The following is a 19,684-nucleotide window of genomic DNA, read 5'->3' on the forward strand; positions in this document are numbered from 1 at the left end:
AGACTCCCCGAGAAGCACTCTGATTTCCACTTGCGAGGTCTGACGAGGAACTCAGCACTAGAAAAAAAAAATTGCAGATTTTGCGAATGCACGGTTTTTTGTAGGTGGACACCCCCACCATGTACCTGGGCGGTGCAGCTAGAAGTGCTTTCAAACCAAAAGCAATGGATTCCTTGCCACTGCTATGAAGCATGGGATGCAACAACAGCCTGGCCCCCCCCCCCCCCCCCCCCCCCCACCAGAAAATAAGAAGCCGTACCACTTGTGTCCCTGGCAGTCCCCACTCCCGCCGGGCGTGTAGGTGGCGCTCTTCTTGTTGATGCTGTAGTTGGTGAGGTGCATGTAGCGGTCACACAGGTCCTCACACTCCTGCGAGTACCTGCAGGGGTAGACAAATTCACACACAGGGGCCACTCGAACTGGCCCGGGGTGCATGCCACAAGAGGAAGGGAGCGTGGCTTCGTACACCAATGGCACACCGCGGAAAGCAAGAGAAAGCGAAAAGATGAAGGAACAGCAGCAGCAAATGCACGGTTCCTGTAGAGAGCAATGGCACAATAGCTTCCCCTCAGTGACTGAACCGAAAACGGGCAAAACATCGCTGCAGCCCTTATATGGTATGCATGAGTTCTGAAATGTTCAAGTGATTTTGATTGGGTTATCATATAGGATTATACTAATCCCGACCACACTAATCCACTTTTTTTCTGCCCACTAATTCACCTTAACCCATTTTCTAGAGTGGGCCTGTCACCAAAACTTTGAGGGTCCTTTGGAATTTCCGACGGATGGGCCAACTTCCAAATCTTTGGGCTCCTCAGATTTCCAAAACTGGTGGTGCTAATCACGTCACAACCCTCTCAGCCAACTAAAGAATTTCACGACAAAGAGACCAGAAAAATTGCGAGGACACTTTGGCAAAAAATTGTTGAGAGGCGAAAGCCAAGGACACTATGCCGTGACGACTTCCGGTGGATGTGATGTCACACCATTGCCGTGGCTATATGGATACCCAAATTATGCATAGGGACCTTAAGTGTTAATTACGCTTAATTACACATTTTTCCATCTAAGTTTACACAAATCCGATGTTTTTCCGACCATTCTGTGAAAATTTTGTGTGTGGTTAAGATGTTAAGCTTACACGACAGCACCTTGCAACGCTGCCAGAGAGTCCACAGAATGCCTGTTCAGCTCTATGCTTGCTACCGCCAGAAGGGAGGAAGATGGGAGTGAACAAAGACGCCATATTCACTAGACGCGCCTTTCTTCATTTCAAGCCATCGAGCTGGTATGGCGGAGTGGTTAGCGTGCTCGTCTCGCACTCCGGAGACCCTGGTTCAATTCCCCGACTATCTGGTCTGACTAGAAATTAGGCCAATTGGTTAATTAACTAATTATCTAAACTTAGTCCCACTTGGAGCATCACTATACCATCCCTTTCATTGGTAGCATGGTTACTAACCAAAGTACAATTGGCCTCGTTTGAAATTCGCGCACTATGATGTCATGACCATTTCGAGCAATTTTTCATGAAAAGAGTGACATTTCTGTTGACAAATACTGCTTACAACGATGAGGCATTAAAGGCTTCCGCCTTAATATTTTGCAAGATGACAACCTAAATGCTGTCTATGTCTATAGGCAACAAGATTATGACTTGTAAGAGTCCCGGGAAGCTGAAAAACCTGGGTTTCTGTGAATCAGTACAGGAAACTCATGCTATAACTTCCAATATAACGGTCCAGAGGGCAATTCGGTGTCACCCAGGAAGCACTTGAGGCCGATTCACACGACGGACGAAATCACCGGTTCCAACCGTGGACAGAGCACAACGCCATCCACATCACTGGCTCCGCCTCGTCCGCAGGCGGCAGCGGCTTGCAAGCACATGACGGACGGCGATACCGGACGACAGCGCGGACGGATGGGAAAACCAGTTGTGGCATGAAGTGGAAGGCTTCTTCCTCCCACGCTGTAAACCCTCTCGTTGCTTTCCACTGTCCTTCTTGCCCTTCCCTCCTAAGAATAAGACAAGTGCCACAGCCCAAGACTCCACCAGCCTGCCACACCAACTGAATCACACAAAAGTACCCCCATCGTAGCAAAAGAGAAAATAAGCTCAAATGCCAGTAATCAAGTTTATTCTGGGAGCTCGCTCGGGGATGAGGGCACACTCTCAAGAGTTGTCCTTCTGCAAGTGCAGAAGGCTGCAGCTCAGGCACGTGCCCATCTTTGGCTTGCGAAGCCTGCACCGTCTGCGGAGAGGGTGATGCCAATGACGTCGGATGACGTGGTGCTGTGTCCGCGCCCGGACGGAACAGATTTGGCCCATCATGTGAATGGGCCTTGCGAGTCGCTGCCACCCACGGACTAGGCGGAGCCAGTGATGTCGGATGACATTGTGCTCTGTCCGTGGTCGGAATCGGTGATTTCGTCCGCCATGTGAATCAGCCTTGACTGGAAACGGCTACGGGTAACGCAGTGGCTGGAAGAGCCCCCCCAGACCCGGATGTGTCCCACTCACTTGTTGGAGGCAAAGCGGACCAGGCCATCGGGAAACAGGTAGATCTTGAGTGGGTCGAAGCTGGTGACCAGCGCATAGAGGCGCAGGTCAAACTTGGTCCCATTTATCAGGTAGGGAGTCCGGACGTACCTGCAGGACAAGGCGATGGCCACATGTCTTTTATTTTTTACTTTCTCAGATGTGCATTCAGAAAAGAAAAGCATGGCAGCTCTTGGCCACAGTATACAGGGCGTCCCTTATTTTTGGGGGTGGAATGCGGTGTTTTTCTCGTGGCCCAAAAGGGTTTCGAAATATCAGGTTGGATCAGATACCGACCCAAAAATGAACCTTTCACAGAATGCAGTTTTTGAATACACAAAAGTGAATCAACCATACAAAATCAGCGTATGTCTTTTTATTATTCCAGAAAGGAATCTTTAAATACTGAAACTGATATTTGAAATTTCTCTTAATGCTTGTTAATCATGACTCAATTTACGATAAAACCACATGAATTCAAAGTCATTGGGACTGCATAAAATATCTATAGTAACCAGGTTTTCGAGTTCGAGTGCTGCAGATAAAGGACTCAGGCAACAAATTTTGTTGTGGCAACACACGATCCTCACTGCATCACTTGTTGGGCTAGCTGGTTAGACATGACCTCAGAAGAACCAGCACAAAAGGACAATAGACAAGAATGACCGTGTCGTCCTCTTTCACTGTTGCCGTTGTCCTTTTGTGCTACTAGTTCTTCTGAGACCTTACTGCATAAACCCGAATATTTTAAAATATTAGATACATCAAAACATACGGATTATTCCCTTGAAAATCTTAAGTACTATAGGAAAGTCATTCGATATATCGGACTCCAGTTTTGCTGATAATTCAGTGTATCAAACAGCATACTGCGCCCCTGTAAGTGGTGCTTTTCCTAACCACAAAACCACTTGTGACACTTAAAGCCCCCTTCCACTGCTAACTGCATCAAGTTACTGTTCTTTAGTTGTAAGCATACCACCATTGCCAAGAGTAAGCAGTCTATATACCGTATTTACTCGCATAATAGGCACACTCGCATAATAGGCGCACCTCTAGTTTGGGCGCGAAAAATCAAATTTTTTTTATTTCCGCACATAATAGGCGCACCCCGAACTTGGCACTGTGATCAATACTGTATTTACACGATTGCAAGCCGATGCCTCGCCACACCCCACCCGCCAATCTTTATTTCAACAAAGTTTTTGCTGAACTGACTACTAGTCCTCACTACTGCTGCTGCGGACCCACAGCACGTACGACGACATCGCGTGGAACAGCCGCACACAGTTTTCAGGGATGCTCACTTTAAACGTCTGTTTGGAAAGCTTCACCTCCAGCCGGAAACGTTCCAGACTTAGGCATGCGCAAACCTCGGCGCTTGGAGTCGCGTACGAAAATTTAGGCACGCCACAGTCGCAACTGCCGCACTTCTCGGCCACGTCGAATTTCCGACCTGCCGCACGCTTGCCGTGTTCGAGAGCAAACTCCCAGCCGTGCAGCTATTAAGGTGCTTGCCCGTCGAGTTAAAACAGCAACGCTCGGCAGCAAAGCCACAAACCACGATAAACTAACACACTACCGCAGATCCCGGCACTTGAAAGCAACAAAAAAAACTGGAGCTGGAGATGCTGATGGCGATATGGATAGCGAAAGCTCGCGGAGGAAAATGTTGATGATGATGATGACCTTGGCCTTGGGCGCCCTCCGTGGACGGCGTCTGGAAGCTCCTGTGCGCGTGTGTGGCCTCCGTAATAAAGCGCACGTTGTGTGCAGCCGGAGCCGATCGGGGAGGTCTCGGCACGTGCATTCCCAAGGCTATTCCTGTGTGGGTCGTGGAAAGTTTCGGTGCGGCCCTTATACGGATTTTTTTTTTTTAATATTTTCTTCGGGAAAACGGGGTGCGGCCCGTACACGAGTGCGTTTACGCGGTGTGTTCAATTTTGCGAGTCGAAAAATTTCTGGAAATTTTACCCATAGAGTTCCTTACTATTACCTAGAGGGAAAGCTGGCGACCCCTCTATGGGAGTTTTCATGGAGACCCCTCGAGGCCACTTCAGCCACCATGGGCGCTCAAAGCATCATGGGGCGGTGAGCTACCGACTGCAGAACTACAACTTCTGGCCAAAAAATAATAGAAAAATAAAGCTGTTGGATAACTACGAATGTCCTAACATTCAATATCTTGTCTAATGATTGCAATAAAAGAGCAGAAAAGCATTTAAGTGCAAAGTTTGCCCAAAATAAGTGATGACTAGCTTTCCTATTGGCCAAGTGATGAACACGAAAAAAACTAATATTGCGTAATTAATAGGCGCACTTTTAAAAGTAAATATGTTTTCAAAAAAAATGTTGTTGCTTAGATACTTTAAGAGGTTTTTTAATGGCATTTCGGAAGAGTAAAAACTAGAGGTGTGCGAATATTCAAAATTTTCAAATATAATTCGAATATTATATTTTTACTACAGTTGAATCCCGGTACAACGAACGCCGCTTCAACGAAATTTTCGCCACAACGAAGTTATTTGCATTCCCCGTGAAACCCCCATAGGACTTAATGTATTAAAATTTCCTCAAAAACGAAGTACTTTGCGAGCACGTGTTCGCTTCTACGAATTTTTTTTGCAAATTTTCGCGGGTGAGTGGCCCCTCCGTCTTGTCTTTCTTCAGAAGTTGAGTGCTGAAGAGCGACTTTCCCGTTCCCGCCGTTAATTTTTTTGCATCGCAGACTGTTGGGGGGGGGGGGGGGGGGGGGGGTACGCGCACTCAATCGCACATCCTCCTCGCGCACACCCTCGTGTGCTTTTTTTTTTTTTTTTCTCCAGATGCCCACGTGATTTTTGAAGTGACGTCACGCCCCGCTCATTGGCTCTTTGCTGGGCTTCTTCGATTGATGTAGCTCGCTGTCATGGTGCTCGCGGTTTCCTGTCAAGCACGAAAGCGCGTCATGATCACTTGCTAGCGGTGTTGGCTGGTAAGCGTTCGCGGCCTCCAAGCGAAGAGGGGCTCCTCGAAAGCGCGTGTAAAATGCGCCAGCGCACGCCATCTGCTAGCGTTTCCGGCCGCGTCGTCTGCTAGGCACCGAGCGCGTTTCAGGCAGTCTGTGTGGACCGGTGGGCGGAGCCATCGGTGGGCGGAGCTTCGTGTCCTGTCGGAGAAAAAAAAAAAAAGGAAAACGCGAGAGTGCAGGAAGAAGCCCACTCCGCTTCACCATTTCTTCCTTTGTGTGTGCACCGTTTAGCGTGGTCTCGTCGCGTCTCTGCTCTGCTGAATTCCTAGGATGTCGCCGCCGGCGGCAGCAAGCCCGCGAGAGCGCCGTGGTAGCACGCAGCGGTGCAGATGCGATGAGGCCCGACGGCTCTCGAAACGATGTGGGGGAGGAGGCAAGTAGAGGAGGTGGTCAAAGAAGGAACGGAGAAGAGGAGGAGGAGAGGCGGCGTTGGGCGAGAAGAGAAGAGGAGGAGGAGAGGCGGCGTTGAGCGAGAAGAGAAGAGGAGGAGAGGCGGCGTTGGGCGAGGAGAGAAGAGGAGGAGGAGAGGCGGCGTTGGGCGAGGAGACATATGCAACGCCAGCCCGGGATCAGCCGACTCGTCTGTAATTTCTCGACAACGAAATTCCGCGACAGCGAAATTTTTCGTCCGCCCCGCCGATTTCGTTGTGGCGGGATTCAACTGTATTCGTATTCGATTCGAAATCCAAGTAATCGTGTTGTTTCGAATATTCGACCCGACGCGAATATTCGTACCCAGCCGAATATTCTATTGCGAGCACCGGCGTTCATTTCGGTTTGCAAGTCCTATCGACAGAGACATAACAATATGGCGGCGCCCAGAGCCAAGTGAGAGGGCATTTTTGTCGCTGGAGAAGTCGCTTCAGCTAGAAGAGAACTAACTACTTCTGCCTGACCATGTGGAGCAGCCTATTTTCCTTCACGACAACCTTTTATGTTCATCCCAGCAACGCGCTTTTTTGCTTATGGCAAGCTAGACTTAACCAATTCTGTGTACTAGCCATCTTCTCTGATATTTCCACTCCTCTAAGAGTAATCTTCGAGACTTTGATACTTTTTGTGCAGCCACACACATCTTTTGTGTTCATTTCATCACTCATAGTTGAACTGTGATGTTCTTGGGTGCTCAAATAATGTTTTGTAGTGGTTAAATGCGTCTGTCCTTGATTATTCGATATTCGATTCGATATTCGGAACCAAGTATTTGTATTCGATTCGTATTCGAAAAATTTGATATTCGCACACCGCTAGTAAAAACCTTTTATTGGCGTCATGTGTCGTCGCGTTTTCACTACTATGGCTTTTGCACACTGCGTTCGCGCGAAAGTCGTCTGCGCATACACGGACAGCGTTTTTGGAATAAAACATCTTAGTAGTGCCACTCCGTGTTCCTGAAAAACTACGACTGTTCCGTAACAAGTAGCTCACCGCCCCATGATGCTTTGAGCGTCCATGGTGGCTGAAGTGCAGCGCCGCCAGCTGTCCCTCTAGGTAATAGTAAGAAACTCTATGATTTTACCCCTCGTAATAGGCGAAGCCCGAACTTTGAGCCGGATTTTCGGGAAAAAAAAGTGAGCTGCGCCTATTATGCGAGTAAATACGGTACTTAGCTGAAATCTAATCCAGAACTTGGGCAGAGCACACTGCCCCTAAAAACGAGAGCATTTTTTACTCCCATATACAGTGGAAGCTCGTTAATTCAAAACTCGATAATTCGAATTTTCGGATAATTCGAACTACACTACTTGGTCCGGCCAAGCTCCATAGAGATCTGTGTATAAAAAAGCCCGTTAATTCGAAAGCGAGTCGGTTCCGTTACGGATAATTCGAACTACGCGCCACCGCGCCTGGGCGGCTTGGCACACAGCATGTGGCCAAAAAAAGCACCTACTCCGCATAGTTAGAGGCTGCATATGTCCTAAACGGGGACAGAAGATGGAACTAGATAAAACCTTGGAAGAGTGGGTAAAGCTTAAATGGCGCCATCACTGGCGCGGTGGCCTGCGGCACCGGAGGGAAGCGGAAGCGGGTTGGCGACCGCGCTGGCGGCTGCCTGGCGGCGGCGTGACGGGCTGAAAACGAGGCTTGCACAACCGAACAAGCGCTGGCACTCTGCCAAAGTTCGCTTCCCCCCTTGGTAGAGCTAACGTCAAAAGTGATGTTATCTCTGCACAGCATCTTGGCGCGCCGCCAAGAAATGCGTTGTGGGCCGTGACAGTGCCCAACAGAGGGAAGCGTTAACGACTGACGCTTTTTTTTTTTCAGATTCTTAGGCAAAAATCGGGGGTGGGTGGGTTCATTATGTGAGTGGGTTCGTTACGCGAGTAAATACCCTACATACACCGTAATGCAAATGGTTCTTGTCGGTTTTTTCGCGGCCATTCGATAATTCGAACATCGGATAATTCGAACGTTTTTCCCAGCCCCATGAAGTTCGAATTAACGAGCTTTTACTGTATGCTTATTCGTCTTTAGAGTGTGTGTTGCCCAGCCTCTAATAAATGAAAAATGTGGTGGAAGAAGCATTCATTGCAATTTTGCAAATTTGCAACCGTCCCTAACCCCCCACTGTCATCTGCAACGCTGACGGCTGAAACTGCATTTCCATTCATGCAGTGCACATTAGACTGGTTACACGTTCCCTAACTTTGCCGGCATATTCACACCCAGTCACCAACATTATTAGGGCACAACACGACGAGGCAGCACACGGTACTGCACTTTGTTTGCCAATGCCTGAGTGCAGAGCAGCACATTGCCTAACGGTGCTTTTTAATGCATTCGACCAGGATAGTGAGCACTGTCAGCATCAAGTGAGGATAAGGATATCTTGATCAATGCAGACTGCATAGTGGACCAGTTGATTTTCACCTCTCTGCTGCAAACACCACTCTCGGGAAGTGACAGCAGAGTCCACCTTTATTTTCCCTTACGTGGCTAGCATTTTTGCCTTTCACCGATTGTGTTTCAGCTGTACAATCTGCATTAGATATCCCGCTGATGGAGCCGAGAGCAGCACACAATCCAAAGGCTACACTGCACATGCTTTTAAATGGCACATGCTGGGCAGTGAACGCTAAGAGGAAGCGTGAGACTGGGCATAATGAACTGGTCGGCGCCATTCAGAAATGCTTTGGTTTTCGAACATTCTAACATGAAAGGTACAGTGCAAATGGAACAGTGAGCACTAAACACTCTCAAACTGTCTGCAATAAAAACGTCTCCATGTCACCAGTTGTTGATGAAATGCCATTCTCGTTTACACCCTTCAGTGCAATGCCTTTCCCCATCCCTAAAAGGCTGCCACGCACGTATTATATAAGTCAGCTGTGTGGAGAAGAGCGCAACCATCACCACGGCATGCTACACAAAGAATATCGACAAGCACAGTACGGTGGTCTGCCGAGCAGTGTGGCCACACTGGCTCGGATGCACCTACCTCTGAACCACCAGTGGCTGCTTCTTCGGTATCTGGTCCCAGCGGTGGACCACGTGCACACCCGCTCCCCTGGCCGATGCAGGCTGCGTTCGCATGCAAGGACCCCGTCAGAGCTGGGACAGTGGTTACCTACTGTTTCAATGCCGGCTTTTTATTGCTTTTTTGTAGGGGTGTGCGAATGTTCGAAATTTTCGAATAGAATTCGAATATTATATTTTTACTATTCGTATTCGATTCGAAATCCAAGTATTCGTGTTGTTTCGAATATTGGACCCGAAGCGAATATTCGTACCCAGCCGAATATTCTATTGCGAGCACCGGCGTTCATTTCGGTCCGCAAGTCCTATCGACAGAGACACAACAATAAGGCGGCGCCCAGAGCCAATTGAGAGGGCATTTTAGTGGCTGGAGAAGTCGCTTCAGCTAGAAGGGAACTAACTACTTCTGCCTGACCATGTGGAGCAGCCAGTTTTCCTTCACGACAACCTTTTATGTTCATCCCAGCAACGCGCTTTTTTGCTTATGGCAAGCTAGCCTTAACCAATTCTGAGTACTAGCCATCTTCTCTGATATTTCCACTCCTCTAAGATTAATGTTCGAGACTTTGATGCTTTTTGTGCAGCCACACACATCTTTTGGGTTCATTTCATCACTCATAGTTGAACTGTGATGTTCTTGGGTGCTCAAATAATGTTTTGTAGTGGTTAAATGCGTCTGCCCTTGATTATTCGATATTCGATTCGATATTTGGAACCAATTATTCGTATTCGATTCGTATTCGAAAAATTTGATATTCGCACACCCCTACTTTTTTGGGTTGACATGTTCTTGCCGAGCAGTGTCGCGGGGGCTGAGAGACTTCGATGTCTGCGCTTGCTGGAAAAGACAGTTCTTCAAATTCGGTGGGGAAGGTTACGGTGCCTCCTTATTCGCCATACCAGAATGGTGTGGCCAAATTTGCTTGTTGTTTCTGAGACAAGATGCCACTGCCCTAATGTACATTTCAACGGTAACATCGCACTCATTCATCATTAGCAAGCGTTCGTTATATCTGCCACCGTTATGAGCGGGCTCAAGTGCATATGCAGCATTGCAAGGAAAACAACTTGGTACCATTTCTGCGGCCAACCTGTGCACAAAATCCTGGGCACATCATATCTTGCAAAGGATGAGATAAAAAATGCAGTGAAAGCATCGAGGGTCCTGTACAGTTCTCCAATTTTTCAAGATCATCATGGCAGTGCCAACCAGATGGTCTTGCAGCATCCCACAAAGAGACCACACTGACAAAACGGACAAGATTAAGAGCACGTGTGCAGAGCCAGCTGACACGTCATCTGCTTGGCTGTTCTCGGCGGATGCGTGACATCAGCAGAACAGCCGAGCAGATGATGCTGCAACTGGCAAGCCCTCAGCTTGCATGGCCATTTCAATACATCCTTTGATGGCGCATGCCAGTTCTGTGGGGAGGTGGCTGACACCTTCCACATGGTTTCGGCGTGTCAATCAAACCCATCTATGCCCCCCAACCCCACCAGAGAGGACTGGGAGGTGGCCCTGCTCGGCTGTCAAGACCTAAAGAGCCAAAAGGCCTTGGTTCAACGGACGCGGGCGGCGTTGCTTGCCAATGGGGCACCGGAATAGGGGCTCCACCCAGTATTGTAAGGGGAAAGGGCCAATAGGGTCCTACCCCAATCACCTTTCTGTAAAAACTTCATTTCTGATAAATGTTTTTCACCACCACCACCATGGCCATAATTTCATCCGTTTCATCACTGCATCCTTCACGGGACGCCGAACAACTGTCCAGAGTCAACCAAAAAATTAGAGAGCTGAACATCAGCAGCAGCGAGGCAGCGTGCCCGCAGTATTGACGCACGCCAGAAGAGGGGACCGACTGACCGGCTTGATGATCCAGCAGTGGTCCTCCTCGCGGAGCCAGGCGTCACGCAGAAGCGGCAGCTCCTGGGGGAGCAGGAAGGTGTCCGGCAGAGAGGGCCGGCCCCGCTCGCCCCGGATGCGCCCCGACCGCACTACGTTCTGCCACAGCTTGTCCTTGCGCCCCAGGTGGAAGCTGCCCGGGAAGTGGTTCACCTGCGCACATCGTACCCCAACACGCTTCTGCGATGGGCCCCACGCAAGGCAACCCAACGAATGACAACGCGCACAGGAAAGGTCATGTGGGGGCAGCTAACCACTGTCGAGTTCAACAGCGGCTCGTAAACTGAAATACTGACTCCAACGGCATACAAAGCCAATGATGCATCACCAGGCAAAGAAAACCTGCCATCCGCGCACACTGACTTGCTTAGTTCTTGGTTTGGTTTATTGGGGTTTAACGTCCGAAAGCGACTCAGGCTATGAGGGACACCGTAGTGAAGGGCTCCGGATAATTTCGACCACCTGGGGTTCTTCAACGTGCACTGACATCGCACAGTACACGGGCCTCTAGAATTTCTCCTCCAAAGAAATTCGGCCGCCGCGGCCAGGATCGAACCTGCGTCTTTCGGGTCAGCAGCCGAGTGCCGTAACCACTGAGCCACCGCGGCGGGGCTTCTTGCTTAGTTCTCAACTCTGTGTCAACAAAGGCATAAGTAGGACATGTTGGTGGGTTGCTTGGTTCATTCACGCTCAGGGTATAACTGCGCGAGGAATTAGACAGCCCGAAAGACACACATGGAGACAGACAATGGCAGAGAAGGCATAGTAGCAGGTAGTGAAGAGGAAGAGGCCTGCACCCACCTTCTGGAAGCTCTTGATCTCAGCGAAGGTGAAACACTTGATGTGCTTGCCCCAGGTGCCATTCCAGTAGGGGCCCTCTGCACAATATCAAGAGGGAAAACAAGAACTGTACATGACTCCTGCTAAAGCAGCAGAAAGACAAAAGAGATTGCTGTTTGCAGGCAACTTTCTTTATCCATATAATAAAAAGTAGGGGAACCCATAAAAAGCGGAACCCATAAAAGCAGCTCGCGGTTCCGTGCAACCCAGTTTGACAACCCCTGCTATAGGTTATCACAGAGCGAAACAGGGAGAAGAGGTGAAGCTTTTCTGGAACAAAGCTAAAACTATTGGGCCCAGCGGACCGCAGGCTGCGTTTTTTTTTTTCTTTATTGCATTTCCACAATGAATACAAAGAAGTAAAACATGTCAGCAACACCTGCACTGACATGGCAGGTTAAAATTTTTTCAGTTCAACCAAGTCATCCAACACATTCAACCAAGTTGGCTGATCAGGAAGCGCCTGATACACTTACCTCAGACGTATGACACCTTCAATGAAATGCTCGCGTGGAGATCTCACAACTACTTCTGCATGGTTGAATTGTATCCTTGTTTTCCATAAAATATGGAGGCCAAGGAGCATAATAGTGTCATAAGGGATGTCCTGCTTTCCTACCGGTAAGAACCTGATGCCATGCGGGTGTAGCGGTAAATCTTTCTTTAAGGTTCTTTGAAGCACATCCCAGAAGAAAAACGCATCCCAACAATCTAAAAACACGTCATCTATTGTTTCAGGTCTTTTACATAGAAAACAATCTGTTGACCAAGGGACAAAGAGTCCTTTATCATGCATCCATGTTCTGACCGACAGTGTTCCGGTATGAAGTCTGAAGAAGAAAGTTTTCAAAGATGGGTAAACTGGCATTTTTTAACCCTTTTGAGCACATCTGCTCCTGGGCCTCCGCAGTTTGACAATCGGTAAATGGGTACAGGGAGCATTGATTCAATTAATTTATACAGATTTTTTATAGTGACATTGGAGAGGTACTGCATTGACAATCGCACTTGTAACATTCTGTACGCAGGCACAACTTCACGCAGATAACCTCTCACTGTACCACGCATGTTTTCAACAAAACATACTAAAACTCCTGGTAGCAATCGACATAAACGAACTTGCATAACTGTGCGAAGAAAAATATCGTTCTGGTCACTAAGAAACAAAGCGGGACACGATTTGTCGTACAAATAAATGAACAAGACCGAGACCTCCTCTCTTCATGGGCAAGAATAAGTTTGTTTGACTAGTTCTTTCCCATGTCGACGCCCAAATAAATACAGAATAAGCCCGATGGATCCTTTGAATATTGATCTGCGAGGCGCTCAACACATTCATGACATACCATATCTTGAAGATGAGGAACAGGTTACACACAGTGGCGCGCGAGAACATTGATAGTGGTCGCCCCTGCCACCCACTGGCCTTTTCCTTTGCCATTGCCACCTGTTCATTCCAGTATGGTTCGGGGTTGCTATAAGAGTTCAGCGGTACTCCAAGATACGTCGTCGGAGTGTTTGATGCCCCCTGTCCTAAAAACACTGAATTTGGAAAATTTCCTGTTATTCTGAACTCGAAGCAAAATAGTGCAGCATTACCAAACGAGCACATCTCGAACTTCTCCTATCAGTTAACTTGTTCTTTCCTCACAAAATCGACTGCCAGCATACGACAAAAGTGCACGCACAGCCTTGCACAACAAAAATTCAGGGCGCACCTTGGCTCTCTAAAGTGCTGCAAGGCGAAATAATGTGGTCACCCACGGACGCCTAACGCCCTCTGTCGGAGTGGCCGACAACTATTTTATTGCTTGTCGTGTGCTCCAAAAGGGGATGTCAGGCATCCGTGGATGACCTCATTACTTCGAACCCGCGCACTCCGACGTCATAACCATTTCGACGAACCGAAAAGCATGATACCTCTGCTGACAACCTTCTGTCGACAACAATGAGGCATTACAGGCTTTCGCCTTAAAAATTACAAAGGGCAGTTAAAGACTACCTACATGCTGTGAATGCGAAAGCGTGCACACAGGGTGTTCGGCTGCAGTGATGTCTTACTGCTCTATTGCAGTGGCAGCCTGGGTTAGAAGCCGACTTTGGGGGAAATTGTATTTTTCTTTCTTTACTGATGATGTGGCCCTACCGATGTCATCAGGTCACGTGGGTTTTCGGATCACCTGGTTAGGACAGTGCCGGATTTTCCGCCTCATGAGCCACATAATGCTTTCACATTAAAATTGACACGCCGACAGTCGTCAAGCCATTGGTGTGACCGCTGCATGCTCTCTCCTCTGGTCGGAAAATGAGGTGCATCATGACACCGCCTAACGCGCTCTGCCATGATGTGGTCGACGATATACCATGAACATGCTGTCGCTGAAAGCATGCGGGAGCCAGCAATCCTCTCGCTTCTGATCATTACAATAAGAGGATTTTGCCCACTGTACAAAATGCCAGCAAATTTTACAAATTTGCATTGTCCTCAAATTCATATCACATGTGATCGTGTCACCGACACTCTACTGCATTCTAGATTCAATTCGCAACCATTTTTTTATCATTTGTATTCGCCTTGCAACCAAAAATTTGATATTTACACACCCCCATTAACAAGTCTTCACATTTGGTAGCACAGGGCCAGAAGTTTGTAAAACATTTTGTAGCAAATAACGCAACAGCAGCACCACATAGCACTAACAAGCATCTGGCCTCTTAAGGGGGACACTGGTCTTAAAAAAAATTTTAATTAATGAAGTCACAGTCATGAAATCTTCAGGGAATATGTATTTTTGTGTGCCGATTCTAATAACGTCATTTAATTTCATGTATAAACAATTCCTTGAGCACTTATGCACATTTTATGCTAGTATTTTGAGGAGAGTTTTGAAAAAAAATTGCTGTGGGAAACTCGCTGAAATGTACCGTATTTACTCGAATCTAGGCCGGCCACGATTCTAAGCCGAGACCCGAAAGTTGAAGGCCACAGAAAAAAAAAAAACTTACCTCGATTGTAGGCCGGCCGAAAAAACAACTACGAACAAGAGGTACAGCACGCAAACGACATTTATTGCCAGGAACCCGCTCAGGCTGATCCCGGGCTGGCGTTTGGGCGAGGAGACATATGCAACGCCAGCCCGGGATCAGCCGCCGAAGTCCCGCCCGGCTTGAAGATTTGACGACTGCTCTGCAGCGAGTATAACTTTTCGCTTGAAGGCGGCACTATAATGGCACCGCCTGTTTGGTGCCATGGTGTTGGTGATAAAAACCACGCACGAAAACTTCACTGCTGCGAATGTGCTCACGCCACCGCACGAGAACAGAACAAGGCCAAAATGGCAGCCAGTGCTCATGTGTGCTTTGATCAGTATCGGCTACGGATAGCAACGGCTACGGATAGCAACGGCTACAGTGCTGTCTTTCGTTGGCATTTTGTGGGGGCGCCACCTGCGTGCTACATTTATTCGTATTTTACGAATACGAAACCTCGAAACGAAATCCTCGAATCTAAGCCGACATAAGAGTTCTACATCTCGTTTTTTTTTTAAAAAGTATCTGCCTAGATTCGAATAAATACGGTATGCCATTGGGTTCTCTTGACACCAAGGAATACAATAAGGGTGAAATGGTCTTCCTGCCAATCATAGAACTTAAGTTACAGGGTTTTGAAGTTGTCGCTTCAGAAATGAGAAGGAAAGTGTGTATTCCTGTTTCTGAAGTGGCAGCTTCAGTACCCTATTACTCAAGTTCTATGAGAGCCAGGATGATAATTTTCCCCTTATTGTATTCCTTGGTGTCAAGAGAACCCAATGGCATACATTTCAGCGAGTTTCCTGCAGCAAATTTTCTCCAAAACCCTCCGCAAAATACTAGCATAAAAAGTGCATAAGTGATCAAGGAATTATTTTACATGAAATTAAATGACATATCTACAATCAACGCACAAAAATACATGTGCCCTGAAAATTTCATAACAATGACTAAATTAATAAAATTTTCTTTTCAAGACCAGTGTCCCCCCTTAAGCAAATGCCTGCCATCCATCAGAACTTCCCATGGCAACCGAGCGATTGCTGTTACTCTCTGCTCGTACACCACAGCTCCCCCGAGCGTGTGCGAACGAATCAATACAACCATTACAAGGCCCACAAAACTGTGTCTGCCCATGGGCATGCTGGCACATGACAGATGTTGCAGCCAAGTAATATAGCACAAAGACAACGGCAGAACAACTTAAATACAGCAGCATTCCAGCTCGGCAAACAGAACCACCATGCATGAAAGAAAGGAGCCAAGTGTAGAACTACTCCAAACATTGATCAATGGCAAACGCAAAAAACACTTTAAAGGGACAGTGAGGAGAGCACTATTAATATTTTTGTTATAGCAAAATCCGATAGTTCGGCATTTCATGGCTTTGTTGCCACTTGGCCGGCAGCGAAAGATGCATTTATTTCCAAGAAATTTGGATTCGAAGTTGAAAAAGTTTTTCCCGCCGCTCTGATTCAAACTTGGGATTCTCTTATGACGACACAGGACTAAGTGATGTGAAACATGACGTGCACATGACGTGACGCAGACTCCGTGATTTCTGGCCGCCAGCATAGCAGCCCAGCAGCAGCCGAAAAGGAAGCTACCGCCGGCTGCACGTTGAAGGCGTCTATCGGCTATTGCGGCCGTCGCTACAGTCGCTTCGCTTACGTTTGCACTGGATTTTGCCAGCGTTACGATGGATTTTGTTCTCGAAGTCGTCAGCGAAGTTCTCGCAAATAGGCACCTTCAGCATACCGTGTACCTTGTTACCGCTAGCGGAATACCGGGAGCCCGCCTGCCACCGGCGAGCAGGCGCTGATTGATCCCGATGCTTCAGGCGCGCGCGTAGCTCCCGGGCACGTGGCGCCATCTGGCAACGTCAAGGAGATTTGCACATGCATTGGCTGCGCCTCAGTGATTTGTGGCTTCTCGGGTCCTAGAGTTCCTAGAACCATCGGTTCTAGCAACACTGCTTTGTCCTATGACGTCATGACGCTTGTACTTGCGAGTTTGGCCTGTGGCAGCGATACCTGTATTTTGGTTCTTGCTCTTTTCTATGTTACAAGAGCTTTGTTGTCAGTATGAGTGGCGTTTTTGTAATCAGGAGCTGGTATTCTGTCGATACAAGCCAACTTCAATTTCTCCTCAGTGTCCCTTTAAAAAGAAGCTTAGAGTGGTGGTTGCCAAACAACCGGTGACGCACTCACCACGGGTGAGCCGGAATCCGGACCGCACAACAGTCTGACGGATGAGCAGGGGTGTAATGCTGGTTACTTTCCACCGAAGCTGCCGGCGGATGGACGCCGGCAGAGGAAGCACTGCACACCACAGAGAGAGAGAGAGAAAAAAAAACAACATGCAGCCAATTTCTTCAACGACACAGAGGGACCGAGCCGTAGTAACCTGGAACAAGGAGCGCATGGGCACCATGTACACTCGCGTAAGGGCCACATCATCTACCAGCAATTTTGACCGGGCGCGACCTTCAAACAAAATCATCATTTTTCGATAAAATTTTGCCAACTACAGCCGAGTGACGATTACACATCTCCTGTTAACGAGTTTGTGTGTGTTAACACAAATTTCAGAACCATATCTGCATGACAAGACGTGTGATTATCTGGTACAATGACCAGCTGGTACAACCTGGAGTAAAATAGGGTGATAAATCATTTTATTGGCAGAAGAGACACCAGCCTATGTAGTTTCGAATAGGAATTAAAACCGGCAGTTCAAAAATGGGCCAGGAATACGGCCTCTCTGGCTGTTCGAAGATGTTTTGCTGCTCGTATTAGAACCATGACCGCAGTGCATCATTCTGTTCAGACTCAACCTATGATCACATTCACAACCATAGATTTGCCATCATGCTGTGGTGCCTGTACCAGGGGCAAAATGCATGTCTAGAACATCCTCAGTGCTACTCGGGGTCAATGTACTTTGCATCAATTTGTATCAATGTACTTTGCATCAAAATTCAATTTTAATTTTGACTATTCGACAGTCATTTGATACATACGGGACTGAATGCAAGCTTAAATGGAACAACACAACACGTTAGCGGTCGTTTGTTGCAATCAACGCAGAAACAAGCGTGCAATTTCAGTGATACGTTGTTGCATGTTTTTGCAAGCTCTGCATGCAACTGTACACTTTTGCAGTTTTTTTCACTGGAACGCAGCACTTTTGTTCTGCTCTCCTCTCCGTGAGCATTCACGCCACACTGGCTCACCATCTCTCAGCTTCACCGACTCCCACGTCTCGTGATGGTTTCACGGCAAGCGCCCCAAGCAACACAGGAAGCGTCACTAGAACCACAACACAAAAGGCCCGCCTACGGGCAAATGTGTGCAGCAACCCACCCTGGTGTCCGTCACAGTAGAACTGGAGAGTTGGTGGCACCCCTGGAAACAAGCTGCGGCGGAACGGTGAGCACAGGCGGTTGCGTTCGGCATCGGCAGCCTCTCGCTGCTGCTGAGCTGCTCCTGGCGACAGACAAATGGCACACACAGAGCATTCCTTCTCTCCGCACCATCACTGTGCCTAGCATCTACTATACTGCCACGAATGTTTTCAGTGTTTGTTTGTTCATTCTTCAAAGCTGCCGGCACGCCGCTTTATTGCTTCGTTTGTGATGCAAGACGTGCTTAGATTTATCTCAATTGATCGCATCCAGGCGGAGCCGATTCTACGTAGTTCCAGAGTGTTCTAGTAACTTTCCAATCTTTATTGAGATAAAGATAAAGATAAAGTTCGCTGTCAGCTTTAAAAAGAGCACGGCCGACAGCGGCAGGCTTTCTGTTCAACGACCGCCGAGCACACTTGTTGCTAAGACGCCACCGAGTGATTCAGTCCATTGTGGGCGCAAGTCAGCCCAAATAAAGAGTTTCGTTTAGGAGCCATTCTCGCTGTTTTCCTGTTCACCGGACTGCAGTCACCACTACGTGACAATACTATACTATAGTATACAGTCGAACCCCGATGTAACGAACCTCAATGTAACGAAATTCGCGATGTAACGCATTTTTTTCATTTCCCAATCACTTCCCTATTGAAAACCATGTATTTTTTTTCGCGATTTAACGAAGTAATTTTGCTCCGCGCTTTCGATGTAACGAAGTCCTTGCGCATCGCATGCATGTGCCAGGAGCTACCTTGACAATCGAATGAGAGCTAAAAGTTTAGCCGAGACGAAACGCAGTTTGTATTTGCCCTTTTACGCGCCAATTTTGCCGGCAGTGTGCGAGAACGTACCGCCGCGCCATCTGTCGTGCGCATACAAAGCCCGCGGCATGGAAGTTTCAAGACGCGCCGCGCCATGACGCCACTGGCGAGCTGTAGACTCTGAACGTGAAAGCGCAAACCGGAATTTTCTTGCAGCGTCCGTTCGTTGTTTTTTTTTTTGCGTGCGATGTCCTCGTAGGCGAGTGGCGAAGGGGGTAGAGGGGAGGCGTGGCGTGGGAGGCGCGCGCGGTGCATTCTGGGTGGGCGGCTTCGGCGCGCTCTCGGCGCGGCCCGCGCGAAATGCAGCCGGCTGCATTCCGCGTCAGAGCGCGCCGGTAGCCGCCGAACACGCTGGCGATCGGGCGCCGCTGTTTCGCAGACGTGACGTCGCCGTGCCGCGCGCGCACGCGCGCTCGCGCTACGTCGGAGTATAACCGTGCCGCGAGCACAATCCCACCGCGCCGGCGTGAGCGATGCGAACATTTTTCTTTATTTTTCTCTGATGCGTCCCCGGCTGCAAATGTTCAATGCTGATGATGATGATACCAGTAGCGACATCTTGTGGCGGCTTTCAGTACTAGGCGCTGCGCTCGTTCTTTTGCTATGCGCACACGGAGAAAAATGATGCCGTCGCGGTGTTTGCTATCACTCA

At 48.3% G+C, this 19,684-nt stretch overlaps 1 protein-coding gene across 1 annotated transcript in view; it reads right to left on the reverse strand.

Annotated features, from left to right (window-relative positions):
• Nucleotides 1-19,684, reverse strand: part of LOC149344470 (tubulin monoglutamylase TTLL4-like) — a 64,773-nt gene that overhangs the window by 32,354 nt on the left and 12,735 nt on the right. The window contains exons 4-10 of the mRNA XM_089546290.1: nucleotides 18,171-18,293; nucleotides 17,016-17,126; nucleotides 11,737-11,813; nucleotides 10,897-11,088; nucleotides 8,995-9,077; nucleotides 2,528-2,656; nucleotides 260-379 (exon numbers count right to left, since the gene is read on the reverse strand). Of these exons, the coding sequence (XP_089402416.1) occupies nucleotides 260-379; nucleotides 2,528-2,656; nucleotides 8,995-9,077; nucleotides 10,897-11,088; nucleotides 11,737-11,813; nucleotides 17,016-17,126; nucleotides 18,171-18,293 (835 nt within the window). The remainder of the gene's footprint in view (nucleotides 1-259; nucleotides 380-2,527; nucleotides 2,657-8,994; nucleotides 9,078-10,896; nucleotides 11,089-11,736; nucleotides 11,814-17,015; nucleotides 17,127-18,170; nucleotides 18,294-19,684) is intronic.

This window comes from Amblyomma mixtum, chromosome 5 (assembly GCF_055824585.1).
Source record: "Amblyomma mixtum isolate Tamu chromosome 5, ASM5582458v1, whole genome shotgun sequence".
Classification (NCBI taxonomy): Eukaryota; Metazoa; Arthropoda; class Arachnida; order Ixodida; family Ixodidae; genus Amblyomma; species Amblyomma mixtum.